Below are 27,011 nucleotides of genomic sequence, written 5' to 3'. Positions count from 1 at the left end.
GGAAGAATTATTATTTAGTTTGGGTCTAGTCAAAAAATACACACATTGAAAAAAATATATACACATATACTGTTCTATAATGAGAGAAAGAGGGTGAAATATGTAATAAGCTGTATTCATATTTCAATAAATGTTTGATTCTGTAGGCTTATGTTTTTAATCCCTAGCTACATAAACACGTCACGTACCTTGTAGACAGCCTGTGGGATTGGGCAGGCAGTTTGCTGAAGGACTGGGAGTGCATGACCACTCTTTTATTGGAAACTGCTGAAGAAGAAGGTAGGTGAGCTAAAACCTTAGTGTTGCACAAATTACTCTTGTTTTATTTACTAGAAGAAACTTCCTTCACCTTGAACTATAGCAAGGTCACTTGAAGAGCCTCTTGGTTGCATAGAGCCACAAAACAGTTTTGGCTCAGTGTCCTGCCATGACTCAATGTCCTCAAATATTGATGCAGTATTCCTACGAAAACCTTGTGAAACACTATCCAACCCTTATGCCTCTCAGTGACTCCTCCCTCCTATCTTCTTTCTCCCTCCTTCCTGCCTGCCTGTTGGGGGGCAGAGGGTGAAGAATGTTTCTTCTCTCTCTCTCTCTCTCTCTCGGCTACTCAGAGGGTGCAGAAGGGATTCCGGGGCCGCAGTGTGTTTGTTCTGTACTATTTCCGCCTCAACAGTCAGGTCTGTGTCAGGCAGCTTTGGGAGCACTGTGGTGAATGGTTCTCTACTTGCTGGAGGAGAGAATCTCCAGTCAGATCCCTGGATTGCGGAAGAGGCACATATAGGGCCCCGTGTTGCTATATGTGGTTCTAGAACAGGGGTCGGCAACGTTTGGCATGCGGCTCGCCAGGGTAAGCACCCTGGCGGGCCGGGCCAGTTTATTTACCTGCTGACACAGCAGGTTTGGCCGATTGTGGCCCCCACTGGCCGCGGTTCGCCATCCCGGGCCAATGGGGGTGGCGGGAAGCCGCGGCCAGCACATCCCTTGCCCTCGCCGCTTCCCGCTGCCCCCATTGGCCTGGGACGATGAACCGCAGCCAGTGGGGGCCGCGATCGGCCGAACCTGCCACGTCAGCAGGTAAATAAACTGGCCCGGCCCGCCAGGGTGCTTACCCTGATGAGCTGCGTGCCAGAGGTTGCCGACCCCTGTTCTAGAGTCACATTCTGCTAAAGGTTCCCCAGAAGATGAGCCTCAGGTCTGGTGGAAGAGGATGAAATTTCATTGGAGTTAGGTCTGAATTTGGCCTGTTCTCTTCTGGGGAAACGTCATTTCTGCGACACTGAACCTGTTGCTTTATTTGTCAAATGCAGTGAGATCCACTCATAACACATTTAGGAAAATTTATTTTATTCTAAAGTAAATTAAAAATTCCCAATAGTTTCTGTGAATCACAATGTGTGTATTGTAGCTGTGGTTGTAGTGAATCACACCGAATAACTTCGCTATAAGGTGAGAAGGAAAAAGACTTCACTACATGAAGGTTCCTTTGTATTCAGAAATCTTAATCTATCTTTTACATTTCAAGGGGCATATTGGTTTTCATGGCTGAGTTAAGGAACCTAAATGCGCCGATCTCATTGAAACAGAGTAGTGTGGAGCTGATGTTCACCACTGGAAAGGAAGATGCTGAGTTGAATTTAATGTCACTTTCAGAAATAAAATATTTTAGAGGGTTTAGTTTTATGTAGAAAATGACTTGAACACTGTTTATTGTGGCAGAACTAGAGGGAGTTCTTTGCTGTGGGATCAAAGCACATAGGCCTAGATTTTTAAAGATATTTTTAGGAACCTATCTCCCAAAGGTGCCATGGAAGAAATAGTTGCTTTTTTTACTCTGTATAACAGAAAATAATTTCAGTTCACATTCAGGTTGGACTTAGCAAACTTTCAGCAGTTTTTTAGCAGTTTCAACAGTATCTCTCTCCCCCCCTCAAAGTTGTTTTGAGGAATGAGTAGACTTTCCTCATTAGTCATCCCTGCATCTTCACTTTTCTTTTGTGAGACACTGAAGAGACCATGATTTGATTACAGCATTGAGTGATGCCCAGGAAAGCGCTCTCATTGAAATAATCGTAGTGACCGTTCGAGAAGCTGCTGAAGGTCACCCTCCTGTGGGCAGAGGAGCAGCCAAGAAGGTCAGTGGGTTTTATTCTAATATATTTATTATGTTACAATCAAACTTGTCCTCCCTACGTGCTCTGCCAAAAGCACTTTCCTAGCCATAGGTACGTCGGCAGAAAGAGAGCAGCATTGTTTTTACAAGACAAACACGATGTCTTTTGACCTTCAGACAAAACATCTTAGTAGTGGATATTGAATGAGATGAGCTTTTAGAGGAAGCTCAGCTCTGTGGAAGCGTGTTAAAGACTCACAGTGACCATTTTATCCATCAGTAGATGTCGTTATAAAGCAGCCTACATCCAAACAGCACTCTGGTTGTTCAACACGAACTCAAGTATTTTATTTAAAAAAAAAAAGATGGGAGGGAGAGAAATCCCATGGGGGGAAAAAATCTTTGCCTCAGCCAGGTGGTTTGTGTTAGTTAAAGGTATATTAATATGCAAAGTTAACCTTGGGATAGGTGTAAAATTCCAACCAACTCCAAGAGTATTTTATAACTGAAGCAGAATGCTTTGTCTGTAGATCCTGTCAGCGAAAGAGAAGAAAATACAATTGGAAGATTGTACCAAAATTACTGAGCACTTTATTGTGGTGCTTCCTCAGCTCTTGGCAAAGGTAACTAGCAGCTGTTCCATGAGCGCATGTTAAATATTTCATTAAAATTCCTGCAGCACACTCATATCCTGTTTTCCTCTGCAGTATTCAGCAGATGCTGAAAAAGTGGCGAACCTCCTGCAAATTCCCCAGTATTATGATTTAGATGTTTACAGTACTGGACGTCTGGAGAAGGTGAATAGGAATTGGGGCAGTTGGATGTGTGTGAAATATAACAAATTTATGAGACAATTTACAGGGCATAGTGAGACCTTGTTACAGCCAGGAGACTGTTGGGACATGAAGAAATACTTATACCCTGTTGAAACCCTTCATATTTGAACTGAGGCCACCAGGGAAATGCTTTAACATTTGTGTGTATGGATATAGCAAGGTTGGCCTAAGGCCCTGGTGGATAACGATTTATGGCTTCGTGCAGGAGGCCCAGCTTTGGGAATAAACTAATTCTTGCTTCTTGACCTCTTGTTGGGTGGAGAGGAGGGGGAGTTACAACATGTATCCAAGTTGGCATCTCCCAGCAGCTTACTGCAGAAAGAAGTTGAATTCTCATTGGAGACTGTCTCCCTTATCAGCTGCTGAGGGAGGGTAGTAATTGCAAAGAGAAGAATGGGGATAGTATATCTGTATGTGGAGGAGGGGAATTCAGGAATGGAAGGATGAAATCCTTGAAATAGCAAAGCCCATACATAAGTGGAGTGGATTGCTAAAATTAACCCCCCTGTAAATATCCATAACAAGGCAAGGGAAAAATCACATCCATGTACTTCCAGCACAAAAAAATAGCTGAGGGGGCGATAAAGCAGTAGCAATATGGCAGAAAGGGGCTATTATCTGTTTCTGTTTGTGTAACAAACAATACTGTCAGTGACCCACTCATGGGAATAAGCCCACCACAGAATGATGGGAGCTCTGAAACATGCTTCATCTTTGTTACTGCAGCAGGCAGCATTGTGTCTAGAGGGCCCTTTCTTTGCCCTCTTTCCCCTCAGTCTCTTCTACTGTTATTATTTAGAGTCATGTGTATTGCTAGACTTGGAGCTGAAATAGGTAATTAAGGTTTTAGGAAGATATTAAGATATACAACTATACATACAAAATGATGGGGTCTAAATTAGCTGGTACCACTCAAAGAGATCTTGGAGTCATTGTGGATAGTTATCTGAAAACATCCACTCAATGTGCAGCAGCAGTCAACAAAGCTAATAGAATGTTAGGGGAATGAAAGGGATAGAAAATAAGACAAAAAATACCTTAATGCCTCTGTATAGATCCAGGATACACACATATATTTAACACTATGTGCAGTTCTGGTCACCCCATCTCAAAAAAGATGTATTAGAATTGGAAAAAGTATAGAGAAGAGCAACAAAAATGATTAGCGGTATGGAACAGCTTCCATATGAGGAGAGATTAAAAAAACTGGGATTGTTTAGCTTAGAAAAGATATGACGTGCAGAGGTGGGATATAATAATGGTCTATAAAATCTTGACTGTTGTGGAGAAAATGAATAGGGAGTGTTATTTACACCTTCACATAACACAAGAACCGGGGGTCACTTCATGAAACTACTAGGCCTCAGGTTTAAAACGAACATAAGGAAGTGCTTCTTCATACAATACACAGTCAACCTATGGAACTTGTGGCCAGGGGATGTTGTGAAGGCCAAAAGTATAATTAGGTTAAAAAAAAAAGACTTGGATAAGGTCAGGGAGGAATAGTCCATTGTTGGCTCTTAGCCAAGATGGTCAGGGATGCAACCCCATGCTCTGGGTGTCCCTAAACCTCTGACTACCAGAAGCTGGACTGGATGACAGGGGATGGATTGCTGAATAATTGCTGTTCTGTTCATTCCCTCTGAAGCATCTGGCACTGGCCACCGTTGGAAGACAGGACATTGGGTTAGATGGACCATTGGTCTGACTCAGTATAGCCGTTCTTATGGGACAGTAAAAAAGGTCTGTTATAAGACCTAGAGCAACAAACAAAATCTTGTCCTGTAATCCCTGCCTGTCCTCCCCAAACGGGCATTTATTTTGTTTTCAGTTGTGTAAAGTAAAAAGACATAAACATAAATAGGCATAACTTTGACTTGACTGTATCATCATGATCACTTGCAGCACGTAGATGCTTTGCTGAGAGTGGTGAAAGGCATTGTAGCCGAACACTCTGACGTGGATGTCCTCGAGGCTTGCTCCAGGATGTATTATGTCCTCTGCAATGAAGATCTGGCCATCCACAGGAGGGCGGATCTTGCCAGAACTCAGCTGATAGACGAATTGGTGGACAAACTTAATGAGCTGCTGGATGATTCTTGGCATGAGGTGCGTGTGACTGGAAGTAGAAATACATGAAACATTTCAAGATCAAAATGAAATAAATACAAGGGAGAGATGTGAAGACTGGTAATATACTGGTTTTTCTTTGCTCGGGGAGAGCAAAGCTTACAGAGGCAGTGTGAATACTCTGAAAGGGCTGTCTGTTTACATTTTAAAGGAGTGAAAATTGTGTTCTGGCAGGAAGAAGGGGAAGAGAAGGGATGGTGTAGTCTATGGCACTACGGAATGGGATTTCTGGGCGTGTACTATCATGTGGATTCTTATGGCCAGAGCACCAATGGATATTCTAGCCCTGAGCTACGGAGGGTTAATGTTGCTGTTTGAAAATGCCCATCTAAGCGCTAAGGAGAAGCACTAGGTGGATCTGTTAGATACAGAGTATTTTAGAGGAGGTATAATTCTACATTTGTACTTATTGGCAGTAATCAAAAAGCTCTTTATAACTTTGCTGCTGTTTTGAGTTTTTTTTTTTTTTAAAGATAATTCTGTAGGTACTATTAGATCACAGTAAAGTAGCTTTTGTGACTTTAAAGTAGCTTTTGCTTTTTGGAAGGAGGACTGCTGAGTCTCTCTCCAAGTTTTTCATTAGTTCTCAAAAGCAGAAACAGCGGGTGGAGATATGAATAGCTTGCTGGCTGATTTCAACAACAGGAGCCTGTAGCTGATGAACTGTGCCGTCGCTAACAGGTGTCATGCCATAGTACGGGAGTTCAGACAAGTGGATTTTTATTGGGTGCTGGGATACTGTAAGTGTGTCAGGCCAAAAAAAACACATTGGATTTATTTTGGTAGTTTAAATAGACATCTATTCCAATGTGTGAGTATTTTTTAAATTAGAAATAAGCTTTTAAGAGGTCGACTGGGGTTCTTGAACACTTGTGTAATGTGGACCACAGCTAAATAAAGAGGTTGTCTCATGGAACCCCTCTCTTCTAATTCTTCATTGGAAGGAGTACCTCCTTTGCCATTTGTGATTCTGTCGTATCCTTGTGGAAACCACAGCAATTGCATATATGGGAAAATAATATTAGGAAAGTATTTAATGTATTTTTAGCTGTCTTTGTGACTTGGCAGCTGAAAACAAGGAAAGCCAGCACCATGTGAGCAGCTAGCTCTCTGCAGACCACAAGCAGGTGCTTGATGGGTCAGCAGTGACCACACACCACAATGTGAGAAGGTCTGCATTAGACTTTGTAGTTTTTATTACCAAGACACTAGAGGCAGCTGTGGGGTGTTCAGTTATGAGGATGTTATAATACGAGAGCAGCAGCATGGCATTTCCCAGACATGTAACTTCTTTCCATCCCATGTACATTATTCTTTATCTTAGAGAGGAGTCTAGGGAACATAGTTGAGGGGCAAATGTTCCCGAAACTGGGACGAAGTCTAATTAGAGGTTAGTAGAGGAGCTAGCAGCTGGCCCACAACACCTCTGTTCATTCTGTTCTCTTTCCTAACTCGTGTGATTTAGGGAGAAGGTCTTTGCACAGATGAAGAAGGAGTTTGCCGAATATATTCCACTTTGAGAAGAATAGCAGCTTTTCATAAGTGAGATGTTTGTTTACATGATTACTGCCTTCCTCTCCTATACCGTTAGCATACTGGAACCACACCGAGCTGCTATAAAAGCAGGAATTGCTGTTGGTTGACTGGCTAATCAAGTTTACATAAAAGAATCAAAATAGTCACTAGGTGTGATGTTTGTGCATAGAACGGTCAGGTGGAATTCCTTTTATCACAAGTACTTTTTCCTGTCAGTTTCTAGACTCTCCTAAACATTGGCAGGCTTTCTGAGCAGAGAATTCTTTTTGAACTTACTAGGCTTGAGTGGCAGTGATGAAGTCAATCAGAGGTCTGCACGTGGACTGCTTACGGGATTGGGATATCACTGTCTGCATGTAGGTCCTTTCCTTTGGGCTGTTTCTGTGTCTTCCCTCTTAGCTGGATACCATTTGAGACACCTTAGTGTCGAGACTGGCAATCAGCGTGTAGGGTAAGAGCACTATGTTTGAGAGCAGGCACAATATGTTAACTCTAATTTGTCTGGTCTCCATCTCTCAAAGAGCAAGACTCTGAAGCCCTGCTCTCATGTAGTGCAGAGTGCTCTTGCTTGCTCACTAGTGGCCCAGTTCTGCAACCCTTACTCACCCTGAGTAGGATCTTACCAATGACTTTATTGAGATTCCTCATCAAGTAAGATACTACTGAGTGTGGCAGAATTGGGCCATGGGTTAGGAGTAGCTTTCCCTTCATCTTGCATTGCTGACATTCCCTGTTGCTCCAAATACTGTTTAAGGCATGAAGCTTGAGATCTCTTTTGGGAAGTACAGTATAACCTCAGAGTTACGAACACCTCGGGAATGGAGGTTGTTCATAACTCTGAAATGTTCGTAACTCTGAACAAAATGTTATGGTGGTTCTTTCAAAAGTTTACCAGTGAACATTGATTTAATACAGCTTTGGAGTCCGGTGGCACCTTAAAGACTAACAGATTTAACTAACACGGCTACCCCCTGATACCTAATACAGCTTTGAAACTTTACTATGCAGAAAAAGAATGCTGCTTTCCCTTTATTTCTTCAGTAGTTTATGTTTAACAGAGAACTGTACTGTATTTGCTTTTTGGTTTTTGTCTCTGCTGCGGCCTGATTGTGTACTTCCAGTTCCAAATGAGTTGTGTGGTTGACTGGTCAGTTCGTAACTCTGAGCTTCTACTGGATGAGCGTTTGGAGAGAGCATTCCTGGTTTGTGTGGAAAAAGTGTCAAAGTTCAGTTTCCTTCTGCATAGTCCCATTCCTTTGGCTCACGCAAGTTGCATTTTTTGTAGTAGGAACAAGACTCTGTGATAACTACTGAAACAATAGGCTAAAGCCTATAATTAATATTAGGCCAGAGTAAACTGTATTTCCCTTTTTCTAGCTATACTGGAAGATTTCAGGTATCTCTTCTTAGCAGATTTCATTGTAGAGGAAACAAATCATGACCAGCTTTAACATTTATCATCAAACATCCTTGTGCTTTACCTGCCAACATAAAGTCAGCATAGATGGAGGTCGTTTATTTCCAAATTAATTATATGGATCATAGGGCACAAATGGATCCAGCACATGCAAAACTGGTTTAATTTTTGTGTGCAGTGTTTGTCAATTAGTTTTCACTGAAAGTCATTGATATCCATTAGATGCTGGCAAAAAGAGGATACATTTTACTTTTTATATTCGTAGGTGAGATTTTTCTTACTTCCCCTAATAAATTTAGGTATCACTGTGAAGGTAATCAGCCTCTCTTCACCAAATAAAAGCATAATCTCTTTGGTAGCTGTGATCATTTCTTTAGGAACAGGTTGCATGTAGGGAGAAATGGGACTGTTAAAAACAGTAGCTTTTATCTTTTCTCTTTATGATTATTTTAGCATGGTATTTCATTTCCTTTTTGCCTGGCAGTGCTCACAATCTCACCAAATGGAATCTCTATGGGAAGACTTCAAAGCTGCTGGTTTTTGAGATGGAGTATGGGAGTTTACCTGTTCAGGTAAATTGATGATACTGAGCACTAATAAAGCATTTATTCTATCCAAGTACTTTATAGACATTTACTGAACCTTACACCAGAGCCCTGCATGGGACTATTTTTTAATCTTGCTCCTGTCCCGCCCCACAATACCCACTTTCACCCACTCCCACATTGTTTCTTGCATTTTTATCCTGCTTCCACCTGCAAAAGCCTTAGATTCTGCAAATCCTGCGAGAGAGAGAGACTCCTCCAAGCTACTAAAATAAACCCCCAACAGCAACACAAAAGAAAATGGTCGGTTAATATATTGTGTATATATAAACAGAATTCAGACACAATTTTTACCACTAAAAGTATAAAACAAATCTTGCTTAAAGCATGTAAAAAAAATACTTTAACTCCTGTTATAATAGACACCAAATCTTTCTATCCCTCATTTAAATTTAAGTATTGAAACCTTTACTTTAAAAAAAAAAAAGAAAAAAAAGAAAAGAAAAACTTGCTTTACACTGCTGAAATTCCATTTATGACAAGAGATTTAGTGTTTTCCCACAAATTACTGCAGTCTGTTTTTTTCCCCTCCCAATCCCGCCCACAACAAAATACATTTTACCCGCTCCTGTTATTGTGGCAGCAGGTCCTGTGGGACCCACGGGATCCCAGTCCCGCTTCAGGGCTCTACCTTACAACAGCATCCTGTGAGGGAGATGGATGTTGTTATTCCCATTCCACAGCTTGGGAAACTGAGACACAGAGAGCCAACTTCATCTCTGGTATAACCCTGTTGAAGTCAGTGGAATTAGGACATGGATTAATTTAATGCAAAGATTGTCCAGTGCTGTTATTGTCTGAGTCTGGATCAGTTGTTTGCTTAGAATCAGAGACAGGATTTCTCTTTCTCAATTGTGCAATGTCGCGCTGAACAAAGAACAAATAATTCAGGGATTTGCTTGTCACTCGCAGATTGAATTTAACCAGAAGTGAAACTATTTCAGACCCGTTACTTGCAAAAGGAACTATAGTGAAGCCAATTTGCTTATTAACTATAGTTAAGGCTACGAGTTTGTCATGGAGGTCATGGATTCTGTGACTTTCCGGAACCTCTGTGACTTCTGCAGTGGCTAGTCTAGGGGCTGCCTGAGTAGCTGGGGCAGTCCCTGGCCCAGCCACACTGGCCGCTGCTGGGGCAGTCTCCTGCCACCGCTCCCAGCAACAGCAGGAGTTTGGGTGTGAGAGGGGGTTCAGGGCTGGGGATTGGGGCATGGGAGAGGGTGAGGGCTCTGGGCGACGCTTACCTCAGGGGGGCTCCCCAGAAGCGGCAACATCCGTCCTTGGTGGAGGTGCAGCCAGGGGGCTCTGCGCGCTGCCTCTGCCTGCTAGCATCACCCATGAACCTCCCATTGGCTGTGGTTCCCAGCCAATGGGAGCTGCGGAGCCAGTGCTCAGGGTGGAGGCAGTGTGCAGAGCTGCCTGGCCACGTCTCCGCCTAGGATCAGAGGGACGGGGATGTCACTGCTTCCCGGGAGGCACGGAGCCAGGTAGGGAGCCTACCAGCCCCTCCAAACCCACCCCCAGCGGGGGTCCTGGGCTGTGCCCCCCGTATCTGTGGGGGTCCCGGGCTGCCCCCCCCAGCACTCGCAGGGGTCCCGGGCTGCACCCCCGAGCACCCATGGCGCCCCCCAGGGTTCCCCTCCCTCCCAAGATTTAGTCAGGGGGATATAGTACAAGTCATGGACAGGTCACGGGCCGTGAATTTTTGTTTACTGCCCGTGACCGGTCCATGACCTTTACTAAAAATACCCCTGACTAAAACGTAGCCTTAACTATTGTCTAAACTACAAACCTCAAGTTGTCTGTTCAGCTTTAACGCTGCTGGAGGTAGAAATACTTCTCAGCATTACAGGCTGATAGCCTCCACTGGCCATGATTACCTAGTGCAAGTTTAACAAAGCACTTAAGCGTGTGCTTAGTCTGCATTGAAGTCAATGAGCCTTAATGCTTTACTGAATTAGGAACTTAATCCAGAGACAAAAGTTCTGAGGAAGTCATGCTTAGTTGCCTGCAAACCTCCTGAATCTGGTTTTGGGATCTAAATGTCTCATGCTGCAGAAATATTTGTACAAGCAGCATACAGAATATGAGATGTTGATTCTTTGCTTTCACTACAAAGCCTTTCACATTATTAAAAGATATGTACTTTTATTTGCAGATGATCCTACCAGCTCTACAGTGCGCATACTTTGCTCTCTTATGGCAGCTCGCTTCAGTTGTGGAGAGGTCATCTTCCAAGGTTGGCCAGTGCAAATAATTTTGAAACCAAGTGGTGCACTTTAAAGGTTCACATTCACTTGCTGTCCTTTGATGCCTGGGAGAGACAAGCTTTCCCAAAATGATGCTGTGAACATTTTGTTGGAGAAACCAAATTAGGATTAGGCATTTATCTCTCCTGAGTTTTAATATTGGAAAAGTGGAGACTTTTTAAAATCTCTGTAAGGGCATAATTAAATTAAACAAGTGCTCATCTGTGTTCAGTGAAAAGTTCTGTGCTTCTGAATCCTGGCATATGGTGGAGACAAGGATCGCTTGCTAAACATAAACCAGTGAAAATACAATATTCAATGAAAACCCTTAGAATTCAGTCTTTACATATATTTGTTTGTGTTTAGTGCACTATGGCATGCAGGAAGAAAGCCCGGGGAAAGTGTTAGGCAATCTGACCATCACTTTTCTGTTGTTATTATTATTTATGAATTGATATTACACAGCACCAAAAGCATGCTAAGCACTTCATGGGGTGTTTTAGTTTTAAATTACAAGAATGAGAACTCTCCTACATTTTGATCCACATGCAAATAAAAACAACAGTGTAGTTTCTCTATCTAGAGATTTCTGGTTGCACTGAGTAGTGCTGCTTTCTTCAGTCTGTCCTCTTCCTCTTTTGTATCCCTGTATATAGAAGATACTGACATGGAACTGGCATCTTTTGTTTTTTGATGTATCAGAAGTGATAGAAGGGTGCTAACCATTTAGGGACTGATTCAATAGATATACATGTCTTGGTGCTCTACTCCTGTCCTTGGCTAGGTGTCCATGCCCATCATTTCTCTAATCTTTGTTTTTTCCTTCATAAATTTTTAGGAGACACTTTTGGCATTGAACAGAGAGTTGAGATTTTTCTGCCAGATTTGTGCATGCTACCTCAGCCATAAAGATGAAGATTTAAGTGAAAAGGTCAGTGGCTCTGTAGGGGCTTGTTTGTTTAATGGTGTGTTTTGCTCACTCCTCCTTTAACTCCTTTTCTTCATTTATTTTGCTTTCTAAAAGTCTTATTTTAAAATAAGTGGTGTCCTTGTTAATGAGAGCACTGAACTACCACGGCGTGCTGTGCAAGCACTGGAATGCATCTGCATGGAGCCAGTTGCAGGACTGGGGGCTAAGTCTCAGTTGCAGTGTTAATTAAAACTGAACTGAAAATGTAAATAGGAAGATTTTTTTCTCGTCAACAATAACTTGTGCTAAATGCTACCACTGGTAAAATCCTTGAGCTGATGTAGCCAGCTCTTCATTAATAAAATATATTGTAAGGGTTTGCAAAAGATTCTTAAATTTTACATGTAAAATAATGGTAAGACTACTAAAATGCACAATGTAATATAACTTTTGTCCTCCCCCCACAACTTTCCCAGCCTCTGGGCTACAATGTGGGTCTCTGGCACTGAGGAGGGAAGAAACAGATGATGTCTTGAGCACAGGACTGGATGCTAGGAACTCCTGAGTTCTAATTGCAGTTCTGCCATTGACTCCCTCAGTCTTTCCATCTGTAAAGCGAAGATAACAAAATTTACCTTGAAGAGGTGTTGTTGGGATGGATTAATATTTGTCAGGTGATTTGAAGACTAAATGTATTAACCTAATTATATAAACTGAGGTCACAGCGTGGTGTGTGCTGTGGTGTCACCCTGGATTGGGAGTTGGCAATCTGTGAGACTCAAGGAACCTTAAATGGGTGGTGGCAGAGGAAACAAAAGGTTGCTCTTTATGTTGCTGATGTGCTATGAATGCCCCTTCTAACTTGGGTAGTTGGCAGGGCACTTTCAGCACATATTATTGAAGTAAATTGAATTTTCATATTTGCATTTGCAGTTCTCCTTTTAACAATCACTGCACTCACTGTTATGAGTGTATTTACTGCTCTCGTTTGTTTATAAATGCCTGAAAAAATGGGTTTAATTGCTGAGAATGTAACTTTGGTCTTGTAGGAATAATAGTTGATAATGGAGATGAAAAAATATCATTGTTCTGACAGCTTTTCCCCAAATTCCTAAATCCTTGTTTGGCTTGTGTGTATGTTACAGGCCTTCATGATACTCTGTGATTTACTGATGATTGTGAGTCACCAATCTTCACGTGAAGATGAAGCTGTAGGAGTCCTTCAGTATCTTCCCAGCACATCCCTTCAGTCAAAAATGCTCTTGTTTATCCAGGATCATGTTTTCACAGAGGAGAAAGAAGAAATCAAAGGTCAGCCACTGTCCTCAGCAAGGAAGTAAACTAACATTTTCTGATGTCATTCATCTGCAGCATTTGACATTGCCAGGCTGAGGGGCTGCTAATTTTTTTGATTTCTTTACAAATAGAGCTGTAGCATATGAATACAAACAAAATGGATCCCTTAGTATACACAGATTTATGTCTGCTGTGGCTTTACCAGAGGAGCTATTGCTAATTGATTTTTATATGGAAGGGGCTGAGGTACATAGTACATTGATAGGTAGCACTGTAAAATCCTGAGATAGATTTTAATGGCTTAGAATTATTCTGTTAACCACGCTCCTGGAGGGATTTTAGGTGAGGAACTGTGGATCAGTTGATGTATAATAGTTCCAAGCCATCAAACTAGGGGTTAGTATATATTATTCGAGTGAGTTTGATTTTGCAGAAAGTGTTATGGTATTTGCTGATCTTATATAATTTTCAAACAGATTTAGAATAGTAATGCAAAAATTAGGTTTTGTTGTGAATGATTTTGAAAAGATGCTGCTAATTCTTTATGGCACCAAGAATGCGGCGATACAACCTTGACAAATTGGAGAATTGGTCAGAAATCAACAAGATGAAATTCACTTAGGAAGGAAAAATCCTAATGCACAACTACGAAATGGGTTATAAATGGCTAGGTTGTAATACTGCTGAAAAGGATCTGGGGGTTATAGTGGATCAGGCATTGGGGCCTGCAACAGAGCCAGTCTCTGGGCACCCTAATGAATGCAGCGGGCCTGTCGTAGGCTGCCTTATTGGCTACACCACTTGATCAGTTGGAAGGGTCAGCAGACGAGCTCTTAAGCAACAGTTCAGTGGCTGCTCAAACCATTTGCCCACAACTGCGATAGCTCCTGCTCCCATCTTGATTTCAGTCCTGCTCCCGCCTTGTTCCCAGCCTTATTCCAGTCCTGCTTTTGCCTGGGACCCTGCCTTGGACCCAGCCTTGCTTCACTCCAGGTAACCTGGTTCTAAGTCCTCTCATCCAATTTCTTACTGTGGTGTCTGACCTCTGGCCCTAGGCACCAACAACTGTTCTAACCATTAGGCCAGACTGCTGGTTGGACCACTAGGCACACCCACCCACGCCCTGGTCACTGATGATAGTGGATCACAAATTGAGTAAGAGTTGTGAAAAAGGCTAATATCATTCTAAGGTGTATTAACAGGAGTGTTGTACCTAAGACATAGGAGGTAACTGTCCCGCTCTGCTCGGCACTGGTGAGACCTCAGCTGGAGGCCTCCGTCTAGCTTTGGGCACCACACTTTAAGAAACATGTGGACAAACTGGAGAGAGTCCAGAGAAGAGCAACAAAAATGATGAAAGGTTTAGACAGCCTGACCTCTGAGGAAAGGTTGAAAAAATGGGGTATGTTTAGTCTTGAGAAAAGAAGACTGAGTGGGGACCTGATAACAGTCTTCAGATATGTCAAGGGCTGTTAAAAAGAGGACTGTGATCAGTTGTTCTCCATGAAGGTAGGACAAGAAGTAATTGGCTTAATCTGCAGCAAGGTAGATTTAGGTTAGATAATAGGAAAATCTTCCTAACTATAAGGGTAGTTAAGGTCTGGAATAGGCTTCTAAGGGAGGTTGTGGAACCCCCTTATTGGAGGATTTTAGGAACAGGTTAGACAAACACCTCTCAGGGATGGTCTAGGTTTACTTGGTCTGCCTCAGTGCAGAGGGCTGGACTAGCTGACCTTTGGAGGTTCCTTCCAGGACTACAGTTCTATGATACTCATCCAGCAACTTGCTCTGAGGAACTGAACATGAGGAGAAACATATTTTCAATTCCTCAGTCCTCCCAACAAAGGGTCCCAACTTCCCCCTCCAAACTCACTGTCTTACTGTCTCCCCTACAATAAACTCAATAAACTCCTTCGTCCAGGAGCGATTCCTTGTCTTTTCTCTCCCATGAGCCCATCTGCCTGTGTTATCTGGCAGCTGCCCGATTTCAGTTCTAACCCTGACAGTCATTTACTTCTGGTCAGCCTACCTGCCTCTCATTGGTTCCTAGGCCAGAGGCTGGGTTTGAGAGGCAGAAACATGTCATGTGGGATTCCTAGGCCAGAGATCCCGGAAGCTTTCTGGCAGCGAGGAGGGAGAATTCACTCCAGGCAAGAGTCTAACCCTCCCAGGCTTTCCTTCTGCAGGTAACTCTCTCCAAGCACCTCCAGCAACCAGGCTGGCAAAAACCATAAAAGCAATTGGTTCCCAAATTTATTATTATTTGCACTGAAGTAATCGTGGGGCCCCCAGTTATGGACCAGGACCCCATTGTGCTAGGCAGTATACACACAAAGAACAAAATGACCTGCCCCAGAGTGTGTACACGCTAAGTAAATGTCAAATGTCAGTGTTGATAATCACTTGGAAACTTGCAACTGAATTCTTCTCTCACGGGCTGTGCATACTGGTTTGTTTCCGTGGAGTTAGTCATGCATTGAGTGCTGGGTGCTGGCATTGATTTATTTTAAGGAAAAGATGTTGATATGGTTCGCTGGTCTTTTTCTGTCATATGTGTTTGGTTTTTGTTCTGTGTTCCGTGTTTTGGTCCTGTCCTACAGCTATAGCCAGGATCTTAGAAGGAGATTCTGACGGGTAGAAATGTGAAATCCTTACAAAGATCAGAATAGAAAGGATATGCAAATGAGTAGCTTGCACTGTCATCAGTTGTGATCTTTGAAATGGAAATAAACCTATATCCTTTGGAAAGGATAGTGTCTGTTATTTAGAGAGTTGACTGAACAGCTGAGTTTGTGTTATTCGGGTTAAAGGTGGCCTTAAAAATAAAATACATTGAGTAAAACGTTAGAACAAAGCCTTAGCATGCTTATTTCCCTAGACTTGACAGAAGAGGAGGAGAGGGAAAAGGAGAGCTACAAATTGAATGATTTGCACAGGAGGCGGAGTCTTCTTGCAGTCTATTGCAAGCTAATTGTGTTTACCGTGGTGGAGATGTCTGCGGCTGCTGAGATCTATAAGCACTATATGAAGGTAACACTTAGCTTTGAAAATGCATTTACGCCATTAAAGTGACTCTAGTGCTTGTGGAAGGTGCTGGATTAGCAGCCTTGGAGGCCAGAGTCAACTGTTTATGCACAAAATGGTTGCAGAAATGAACAGTAGCAGTGCAGGCTTCTCCCCACTGCTCTGCTAATGTACCTCAGAGTAGAATGAATGATTACTAAGAGACAGGATAATTTAGTTCCCCGTTCGTTAACTCTTTGGCTTCTGTACAGACTGCCAGAGAGGTGCCATTTGTGACGGTGACACTTGGTCACTAGGATCACTCTAAACTTGAGTGAAATGAGTGGTTTCAGCAGCCATCAGCTGGTGACGACACTTGGTCTCCACATGGCCAGGGCTGGGTGTGAATCAGTGGTTAGGTGTGAAAAGCTCCATATTCTGTTTCCAACTCACAGATTCAGTCCTCCTGTCAGAATAATACTTAACTATTTTTCATTCATAGATCTCACAGTACTTTACAAAGGAGCATAAATAAAATTATCCTTGTGAAAGTATGTACAAAAAGTTCCTTTTAGCAAGATATCTAGAATCTGGAATATTTTATGAATTGTTCAGTTTTTCTTAGCAGTCTCTGTTTTTCCTGTGTATCAGGTGTGTACCCCCAGGTATTGTGTATTCATAAAGCTGTATTAAGGTAGTGATGTTTCTGTTATGTATTTTTTGCACTAATAGACCTACAATGATTTTGGAGATATAATTAAAGAAACCCTGAGCAGAACGAGGCATAACAACAAAATCCAGAGTGCCAGGACGTTGATTCTCTGCCTGCAGCAGGTAAGAGTAATGCAGAAGGAAAGGGACTCTAATGAAAGCCATGCCCACACTATAATTTTCTATGTACCTTGTCATAGTTATTCAAACTAATTTAAATAGGTAGTGAAAAAGTCACTTTCTTGAATTCATGCAAGTGCTTTTCATTGTCAAAGCACCTTATGAGCCCTTTGGCCTAAGAGTAAAAACGTAATTATTTTTTTGCCAAATACCTGATCTTTTAGGATTGTTAATATGCATGGAATACGGCACATGTCTTGTGCTGCAAGACACAGATTAAGGGCCTCTGGCTACATGGTGCTGAGCAGCCTCAACTCCCACTGAAATTGGGGGTGGCTGGCATTTCTCCAGAGGTGGTCAGTGCCTTCTGGGATCAGGCCCCCATTGTTTCCATGCTTGACTAGAGAATTTAAATTAGATGTTTATTGAAGAAATTGGACACACGTGATGATGCCCCCTGCTCCTCTAGTTACACCAACTCTGCTATAGCTATAGCAGCATTGAGCCCGATAATCTGTTTTAGAAACTGCTCTAGCCTGGTTTCCTCATGGACATCTGTTCTCCCAGCATCCATGTCATACTCTTAAGTTGCAGAACAGACTCCTCCTAGAGTGACTGATACATGAGCTCTGCTGACTTCACACACTTCGCCCGGAGCTTAGATCCATGACCCAACCCCTGAAATATGAGATAAAGTGAGGGTGAGCTGCATTTGGCCACATATATTCTGCCCACATAGTCAGAAAGCCTGTTACATATCACATAGACAACTGGCCCAGGTTGGTCTGTCGTTGACCTTCAAAATTTGCAGGTCGAAGGGAACAAACTACCTACATGTTCTATTAGAAAAAAAATTAGTAATAAGGTCTGCGTCTCTCTGTTGGCTCAGTCCTGCCCTCAACTACGTGGGCAAGCATTGCTGCCTCTCTTTCAAAACTAGCCGCTGTGTATCCATGCTCTGATTTTCTCTAACCCTCAGGGTGAGATTAAGCCCTCTGACCAGCTCCACTGATCTCAGTGGGAGTTGAAGGCACTCATCACTTTGCAGGATTAGAGGCCTATGGGTGTAGGGAGGGCATCCTACCTGCTAAACAGAATGACATCCTTTGCAGATATTTCCCCGTGCAGTGCTTAAACCTCTAAGGTTTGTTCCAAGTGAGTGTGATTCTTCAGCAAATGAATTTGTTTTGCACTTGTCCATTTCATTTGCAAGGCTTCTCTCTACACGAGGTAAGTATTGTATGGCTGATGTGTTCTTCTTGTGCTTTTGTTGCCTGGAAGTTTACATGTTGGTGTTTGTGGTTTTGCAGCTGTTTCAGAAACATACAGAAACCCATGGTAGTACCAACAGCATGGATTCTTCTTTCACGAACATTAAAGAACTTGCTCGTCGCTTTTCACTGACATTTGGCTGGGATCAGGTGAAATCCAGAGAATCAGTAGCCATGATACACAAGTATGTTCCACATAACCATATATTGTCCATGGCATTGCCTTTGTTTTTCTTCTCTGTTAAATTACCTTGTCCCTCTTATTTTTTCCCCTCTAATAGAGAAGGGATTGAATTTGCCTTTCAAGGAGCTGCTGGAGTGGAAGGGAAATGCCTGCCTCCAAATTTAAACTTTCTGTTAATCATCAGTGAATTCTCCAATAAGCTACTAAAGCCTGACAAAAGATTAGTGTAAGTTACCTTCATTGCTTATTGCCAGACAAGCGAACTTAGATGATGCGTGTCATATGCAGCACTTACACACTCTCGTGCATAGATAGTTTTTGTAGTGTGTATCTTTGTATAATGGATCGCTTGATCTGCATTGTTGGAAGAATTGCTCAAGCACTTCTCTGTCTGGTCGACTTTGGAAATCTGTTTGGTTTCCCATCAGAAGTGTGGATGATTGGACACTTTTTCAGTTTTGATTTCTTCTCTATTTCAGTCTATGCTAGCAGTTTTTTGGGATCATGCATCTACATACCCAATCTAGTTTTTAGCCATAATTACAACCGAATAAAAAAAAGAAAGGCCCCGGGGGAAAATGGTGTTAACATTATGTATGAGGGAAGGAGGTACATTCGCTGGCAGGGGCAAATAGAACATTTTTTTAAGGGTGGTTTCAAGTGTTATTTTCAGTTCTGTACTTGAGCAAAGCAGAAGAGGTTGAGATCGAGCTAATATTGTGACAATGGAATGGAAGGAGCCCAAACCACAATCCATCTGACTGGGGTAGACTAGCTTCTCTGAGGCTTCTGGTACAAAATGTGTCGCATGGAGCTCTTCACTTCAGGAACAATGTCTCGGTGTGTCTTTGTAGAGTCCCTGACAGCGTGGGATTCTGGTTCTGATTGGCTTCTCTGGGTGCTATTGTAATGTAAATATTAAAAAATAATAATATAACACCGGGCCATTTATTCTTGTGGCTCTGGCTATTTTGTATCCTAGTACAGAGGAACATGATTGTGTCCGTTAGGCTTGGTATACACTATCAACTTATGTCTGTATAACTACGTCATTCAGGGGTGTGGAAAATCCAGTCAGAACACCCCTGAGCAACATAGTTGTACTGATCTAACCCCGGTGTAAACAGTGCTATGTTGACAGGAGGACGTCTCTCCTTTCGGGGAGGTGGAGTACCTACACAGATGGGAGAAACTCTCCCGTCGACATAGGTAATCTCTTCACTAAATGCTACAGCAGCGCTGCTGCAGCGTTTTAAGTGTAGACAAACCCGTAGACCCTGCTTCCTCAGTCTCTGCTCTTCTCTATCTCTGGTACCGCAGGAGCTCCTTCCTCCTTTCTGTCCCTTGGTTCCTTCTGTTCTATTCCTTCTCTTTTCTTCCTTAGTCAGTGGAACTCCAACTTTGACTTCTGCAGCTGCGGTTTTTTATGTATCTGACTTGTAAAATCAGTAAAAATAAAAGAAACCCCTCTTGCACTTTCAAAGAAGCAAGTATCTTGCAAGACTTGGATGCTTATGATTAAATATGAATAAACGATGGTGAATTTTTGGGCAATTTACAGTAGTGCCAATAGATAAAGTTTCATGACAGAGAAGAAACCAGGCAGAAAGTAGGAGAAAAAGCATGCTGCCTGCATCCTGCCATGCCCTGTGTAACTTGCTCACTATTGGATTCTTAAGCTTACTGATTATAGCATCAGCCTGGGTTCAATTAAAACTGATCTTTCATGGAGAGCTTCAAATGACTCATGTATGCCAAGGATTAAGAGTGGTAAGATGTTTAACCTCATGCTACTCTTAATCTGTGACAAACAAAATGTATTCAGGATTCAGTTACACATAGAATGCATAAGATATAAAAATGCAATGTGCAGGAGAAAAATGTGCAGTGTGCAGATTCCATTTTTTGTATTGTGACCTCTGATTGTTTGATTTTGATCAGTCGATAATTAGTAGTAATTACCCTTTCTATTTTTGCCAGCTAGAATCTCTTGTGTGTACCACTAGAGTTTGTACCTTCCACAAACTTCTGTTTAACTCCGCCATCACAATGTGGACTTGGTATAAGCAATCGTTCTCTTCCACGTGGTGATCTTTTCCCCCCAGGTGGATTCCTGTTAATCCATTTACCAATTTGTTTTAGGAAAATATTTCATCAGCAGGATGGGCAGGCTGGTAAATTTTCATGATGATTTTCCAAGGCTGTGTCTAATTTTTTTCCAGTGGGTAAATTCCAAGAAAGCAGGAATATCTCTACTACTGGGGGTTTGCTCATCTTTTGACCACTCTTGTGAGGAACCAAGCAAGAAACATTCCTAGAATTTATCTTCCGCTGTCTTTGACTTGCCCACCTACACTGGAAATAAACGAAAAACAATAAAGTTTGTAAGGAGGGGAAAATTGCAATTTTATCTACAACTCTACATTCAAGCCATGTTTGTAAAGTAACAGCTTCTATTCTGGGAGGCTCAAAATGCCTTGCAAGGTCTGGAGATTATATTTCCTTTTAGAAATATTTAGGTTTAGTTGCACCATAAATTACAGGATGGAATGTTTTAAGTCAACATGAACTTTTGAAAATAAACATCTGGTTATTTTCATTTTTATTATTAATCAGGCACAGGGCTGGTGTACAGACCTGCATAACATTTATGAATGCACCTATAACACATGATACAGAGAATAAGGACATTTGTTAGAAAGGGAGTATAGCCAACATGTTCTAAGTATATGGAGTTTAGTGGTAAAATATTTTACTTGTCAGTTGGTGTTTGCCACAAAATATACCTAGAAACAATTTATTACATAAAAAACAGTGCTAAGGGCTTGATCCCTGAAAATAGGAGTGTTTCCATTGACATCAATGGGAGTTGAATTAGACCCTAAAATATTAATTACAATACACACTTGTTTGAAACCAACATATTGCATAATCAGTAGTCTCCATTGCCTCCAGGATGCATGACTCTAATCATCTGAGTTGTCCTCCCAGGTCTGTCTTTTTCTTGTTTTGATGAAAGCTCTGATATTTTCCAGGCTGCCTTCCGAATCAGAGTAGTAATAACAATATAAAATTATAATTATGAAAATAATTATTATATAATTACTTGTATTAAAATTTATAAAATGTTCACGGTGTGGGTGGGTGGTCTAAGGTAAGATCTGGTTTAACAGGGCTGGCTGGATTGGAAGTGATGAGCTGTAGCTTGAAGGGATTGAGCCCCCCCCCCCCCCGTTCCTAATTCTGAGTTCTGATGCAACATTTTGTCTTGCTGTTAAATCAAAGGGAATACCTCTCAGTTGGGTTTCCCTCCGCTCTGCAGTTGAAGAGGCAGGACTAGACCTTTCAGTTGCTGGGGAGGGGTTATCTTGCAAGAGAACAACCCAGTAAATTGCTTCCTGGCAGCAGCAACAAGCAGTTACTTTCCCTGTGCTAGAGTGTAGGAAATTGTACTAAAAGATGGATGTGGCTCTGTAATTATTGGGAATCAAACGTTGTTTGTAATGTTCTGAGCAATCTTTCAGCTTCGGAAGCACACGCACTGATTTGTTTTCCTGGAAGGGGGAGCCAGGCCCTCCCTCTTTCTGTTGCTTGATGGATCTGATTCTGCCTCCCCAATTGCAGAGCAGAGGGGAAAAAAACCAAGTGTAGGAAGGGCTAGCCTAGATAGCTACAGAAGAGACTTTGATTTTTCTTATACTTCTCATTTTCCCCCAGGTACAGTTACCTGCAGAGGTATATAACAGAGCCAGCATCTTGCAGAGGAGATGAATGGCACCCGTTAGTGTGGTACAGGAACTCTTTGCTGGCAAATGAAGATGAGGAGAATTCGGTTATCAGCAGTTTAAGAGAATGGTCACCCACAAGCAGATCTAAGACATCTTCTTTTAAAAGAAAACTGTCGAATGGTATGAAAGTTCCACCAGCTTGTTAAATCTGATTGGTTGTTTCCTCAGTAAAAATGGATTTCTTAACAGATCGCATTAATATACTGCAGTGCATGGGCTGTTGTAGACTTGCCATTCTAAACCCTATATTTTTCCCTTCAGAGTTGTTGTTTTCATCATTCACTAGAGAGAGGCTTGGTCCTGTGATCTGAGTATGGGAGCCAGAAACTCTCGAGTTCTGTTCTAGTCCCTGCTGTCATTCACGCCTTCTGTAGCCTTGAGCCAGTCACTTAACCTCCCTGCTTCAGTTTCTCCATGTCTAAATGGGGATAATATTACTTGACTTCACACAGTGGTATTGGGAGGATTAGATAAATTTTATGAAGCCCTCTGATAATGAAAACAGTTATTTATAGAATTGCTAAAGATAGATTCTTAGTGTTGCCATTTTTGGGATGTATTCTGTTAGGAGAAACAAAGGGAATCCTCTCCAGAGCATCCTTTCATTCCTCCTTTCTGGCTCAGCCATTCTCAGGGCTGTGCTTTGCACACCTTCCTTCATCTGAGGAGTTGATGGGACTCCCTTCGGAGCCCAGTATCTATGGGGACATGGGGTGTTGCAGCAGCATGTCACAAAGGTGGTCTGCCTTTCCAGAGGGGCTACGTGCACAGTTTGTGCAGCACTGACAATGCCCTCTGGTCTGGGGAGGAAGAGTCAGGGCCCAGGAATCTAAGCTGGAGATCTCATGCACGCTGTGCAAAATCAGCCACGGAGCCACTGGCCCGGCTGTCATTTTTGGTTTTTTGTATAGATTTTAGCTGGGTCATTCAACACAGTGGAATTTTAAAATGAATGCTTTGCTCAGAGTGTCCCCATGAATTTAGCTTCCACAATGACTGCACCCATTGTAACGAATGCTGCTTTTTCCTCTCTGTCGAGCTGTTTGAAGTATTCTTCTCTCAATGTCTCGGAGAGCGAGGATGAAGAATAGTGCTATTGATTGTCTGTTACAGGGTCCCTGCCTGAAACCAGCCACACTGAGACAACAAACAAGACTCCAGACTTCCTGTGCACTCCAGAACTCACTGCTGCAGCAGGGAAAAGCAGAAAGAAGTTAAAGTCTCAAGATACAAGTCTCCAAGAATGTCTGCCATTCTTTGGTCCAGTGGGACTGAGCAGAAGACATAGGTGAGGGAAAAATGGTTTACAAGCCCCTACGAGAGCTGGGATTTTTAAAATACGCAGACTGCAAAACTATGTGCAATTGCTGCAGTGTCTTGGGGCAGGTCTACACTGGGGGGCGGGAATCGATCTAAGATACGTAACTGCAGCTACAAGACTAGCGTAGCTGAAGTAGATGTATCTTAGATCGACTTACCTCGCGTCCTCACAGCGCGGGATCGATGGCTGCGGCTCCCCCGTTGACTCTGCTTCCGCCTCTCGGCCTGGTGGAGTTCCGGAGTCGACGGGGAGCGCGTTTGGGGATCGATTTATCGCGTCTAGATGAGACGCGATAAATCGATCCCCGATAGATCGATTACTACCCGCCGATCCGGCCGGTAGTGAAGATGTACCCTTACAGTCCCCGCCTTGGGGAACTCCTTGTGTTCTCAGTGCTGCCACAGAGCAGTTGCCTGGGGCCATACGCTCCTCCTGATTCTATCTTCCAACTTCTGTGTTCTCCTCTTGGACTTACAGGAAGTGAACAACCCTCCCCCCTACCCACCTAGACTTTCCTCGTCCTATAGGCAGCTGAGGAAGGAAGAGGAGGCTTCCTGCCTGACTTCTATAGTTCCCAGTCCCCTTGAAAGGGCTGCAGAGGGAAGAATGGGGCTTTCCAGCCCCCTCACCTCAGATTTGAATCACTCCCTAACCCTTTGTGGGGAGCAAAGGGGGCTTCCCAGGTACCAGTTACTACCCAGCCCTGGGTTTGGGAATGAGGAAGGGTTGTTTCTCCATCCCGCCCACCCCCAGCTCCTCTTTACTCCTAAGAGAGGAATTGGAGAAGGAGACACCATCTGCTGCTGTGTTACTGGTGAATTCCTTCCTGCAGGGCCTGAGGCCAAGTGTGTGGGAGCTCCACACAGAACATGACAATGGAGGAAGTGCCCAACACCTTCAACAGAACAGGGCCTCTGGCTAGACTCCATGTGCCATCCAGTGCACCAAGGAAACACACAGACAAACAAAGCAATATTTTCTCTGTAATATCTCGGGTACAGAAATCTGAGATGTCACTTGTCAGGTTAAAAGGGAAAAAACAAACTCCAGCCAGAAATGCAATTTTCAGGGTGACAGTGCCCACTTTCCTTAAATGGATTTACTGGACACACTCAGAGGTGGTTTGTTTTATTTTTATTTTTTTACACTTTTTGGTTGTTTGATGCCAAGTTGCATGAATCAAAATTTATTTTTATCAGAATATAATGAAGCTCTTCCTCCACTTTGGGCCAAAGACTTTATACAAGAATCCTAAAAGCAACTCGTATCATGTGCATGCAGTCTTTAAAATCTGCCCTCCCTTTTAGCACCGCAAGCAAAACACATCCTAAGTAGAACCTCCGTCAAAGGGAAGTGTGTTTCCAGGCCAGGAACTAAACTGCTTGGCTTTTCATTCCAGCGAAGATGTGATCAAGGGAGAAGATTTCTCAGCGGATGGTGGAGCAGAAGACGGAGCAGAAGATGTAGGCGAAGATGTGGATGTTGTTGGCGCAGACCAGGTAATGGTTATTTAGGGGCTGCTGTGTGGAGAGGGAGAAAAGTGATAGTACATAACCCAACAAGCCTGTCTGTTAAGCTCATGTCTTCGCTCTACTGTGTACCCTACTCCCCTTTACAGCTGCTAGAAGGGGGAGGAAGAAAGACTTTGCATTTTCCCCCCAACTCTAGCTTGACGTGGGTCCTTCCTTCTCTTGCTTGTCCTAGTAGCATCTAGGCCCTGTTACATACATTAACAGCTGTCAAAGATCTTTCAAGAGAAGGGACCATTCCCCCCCTACATACTTGGAAGGCACTTGCTTATGAGCAGATGGCTCTTCCTGGTCTACAAAAGGGACACATTTTACCCTTTAGGGTAGCAGAGTAATGTCCAGCCAAGCCCCCTAAATATAAACATTGCCTTTCAGAAAATCCCATTTAATCCTATTTCTTTATCAAGATGAATTGAGACTATCAAGTTTCCCATGCTGCAGCTGCTAACCTTACTAACCCCTTGAAGCAGATGAGCAAACTACCTTCCCTGCCTTGCTTTAAGGCAGTGGTCCCCAAACTTTTGAGAGTTGTGCCCCCCCCCTTACCCCTGTCTGTGCCCACCCTGCCCTCCAGGGCCGGGAGCGGGGCCGCAGCTCTGAGTGGGGGGATGTGGACGGGTAAGGGGGTCAGAAGGCGCTCCCTCCCCTCCCCCTGTGGGGGCTGGCCCGGGCCTGCCGGGTCCCCTTGAACGTTCCTCTGCACCCCCCAGGGGGGTGTGCCCCACAGTTTGGCGACTTCTGCTTTAAGGGTTAGTGAGGTCAGTAGGTGTAGAAGGCGTGCATTTCCTTTAGGTTGTTCTCATTATAACCCTCTTTTTAGACGCTGTATTGGACAGCATTTTTGGAGGTGGTGCAGGCAGAATTGATTTATAAATGCCTTTTTTCCCTTGTGGTTCTTTCCAGCCTTCCCAGATATGTTCATTATGGGACTTTTTGACTTTCAGGTATGTGATGGGGTGTATCAACTCTGCACATGGCCAACAGGTGCTGACCAATCACTGGAGACCGCACACCCTCACTCCTGTTACACAGGCTCCAGGTGGAGGGGACAGATAAAAGGAGGCCGCACAGGTCAGTCGGGGCTGCCGGAAGAGAAGGAAGGACGTGTGCTGCTGGCTGCTGCAGAGAAACTGTTGACTCACCAGGCTCTTGGGACCGTGGACTCAGACTACGCTGCGGATGACTAGCTGGCCATGGAGCCTGACAGGGATGCTGAGCCGCTGCCAGCTGAGGAGATGCCTGAGATGGACTTTATGGTAGAAAGTGACCCAGGGAATGTGTTAGGAGCCGTGGCTTGAACCCTTAATATGGAGTTTACCGGCTTTCCAGGGCCCTGGGTTGGAACCCGGTGGAGTAGTTTGGGCCTGGGTTTCCCTAGCCCTGCACTTACCAGTAGGAGTGGCTACTAGGGACTCCTGATTTAGACTAATTGTTCACTCTGTCCTGTCCAGAGGGTCAGAGTCTCTGACTGTCCTTAACAGTCGAGTCCTGTTAAGAGGGCCAAGAAGGGGAGGACTCGATGATAAAACTCCATGGCCAGTATGGATACCAAAATGGGTGCTGGAAAACCAGCCGCAGCAGGCAACCCAACAACAACAGGCCCAGCTGCTGCAGCAGATGGCCAAGCAACAACAACAGATGGCCCAGCACCAAGAACAACAGCAGCAGATCAAGGAGTTAGCAGCACAGCACCAAGTCCAACAGAAGCGCCTGGTTCAGCAGATGGTGGTGCTCCTACAACTGTCTGGGCTGCCCAGCGCCACCACGTCGGGCCGAGGGACAGAGAACACTTGTCAGGGTTACCGGTGAGACTTGCCAACATTGGGCTTGGGGATGACCCAGAGGCCTTCTTGGTCATGTTTGAGTGAGTCACCACCATGGTTTGCTGGCCTCCTGAGCACTGGGCTACCCTAGTGGCCCCATACTTGACCGGGACCGCACAGACCGCCTACCAGAACCCTAGACCCTACTGATGCAGTCGATTAAGCCAAA

The 27,011-nt window shown here is 43.5% G+C and overlaps 1 protein-coding gene across 1 annotated transcript in view; it reads left to right on the top strand.

The window, feature by feature from the left end:
- Positions 1-26,206, top strand: part of LOC135875164 (cohesin subunit SA-2-like) — an 82,124-nt gene extending 55,918 nt beyond the window's left edge. Inside the window, exons 17-34 of the mRNA XM_065400160.1 lie at positions 168-279; positions 2,032-2,135; positions 2,644-2,736; positions 2,821-2,910; positions 4,855-5,058; positions 6,545-6,621; positions 8,517-8,604; positions 10,796-10,876; positions 11,725-11,817; positions 12,942-13,107; positions 15,971-16,122; positions 16,828-16,929; positions 18,237-18,382; positions 18,479-18,607; positions 22,099-22,289; positions 23,283-23,457; positions 24,890-24,989; positions 25,964-26,206. Of these exons, the coding sequence (XP_065256232.1) occupies positions 168-279; positions 2,032-2,135; positions 2,644-2,736; positions 2,821-2,910; positions 4,855-5,058; positions 6,545-6,621; positions 8,517-8,604; positions 10,796-10,876; positions 11,725-11,817; positions 12,942-13,107; positions 15,971-16,122; positions 16,828-16,929; positions 18,237-18,382; positions 18,479-18,607; positions 22,099-22,289; positions 23,283-23,457; positions 24,890-24,989; positions 25,964-26,206 (2,346 nt within the window). The remainder of the gene's footprint in view (positions 1-167; positions 280-2,031; positions 2,136-2,643; positions 2,737-2,820; positions 2,911-4,854; positions 5,059-6,544; positions 6,622-8,516; positions 8,605-10,795; positions 10,877-11,724; positions 11,818-12,941; positions 13,108-15,970; positions 16,123-16,827; positions 16,930-18,236; positions 18,383-18,478; positions 18,608-22,098; positions 22,290-23,282; positions 23,458-24,889; positions 24,990-25,963) is intronic.
- Positions 26,207-27,011: the final 805 nt, after the last annotated feature.

This window comes from Emys orbicularis, chromosome 1 (genome assembly GCF_028017835.1).
Source record: "Emys orbicularis isolate rEmyOrb1 chromosome 1, rEmyOrb1.hap1, whole genome shotgun sequence".
NCBI lineage: Eukaryota > Metazoa > Chordata > Testudines > Emydidae > Emys > Emys orbicularis.
The sequence above is the reverse complement of the archived record's forward strand: the minus strand, read 5'-3'. Positions and strand labels throughout refer to the sequence as shown.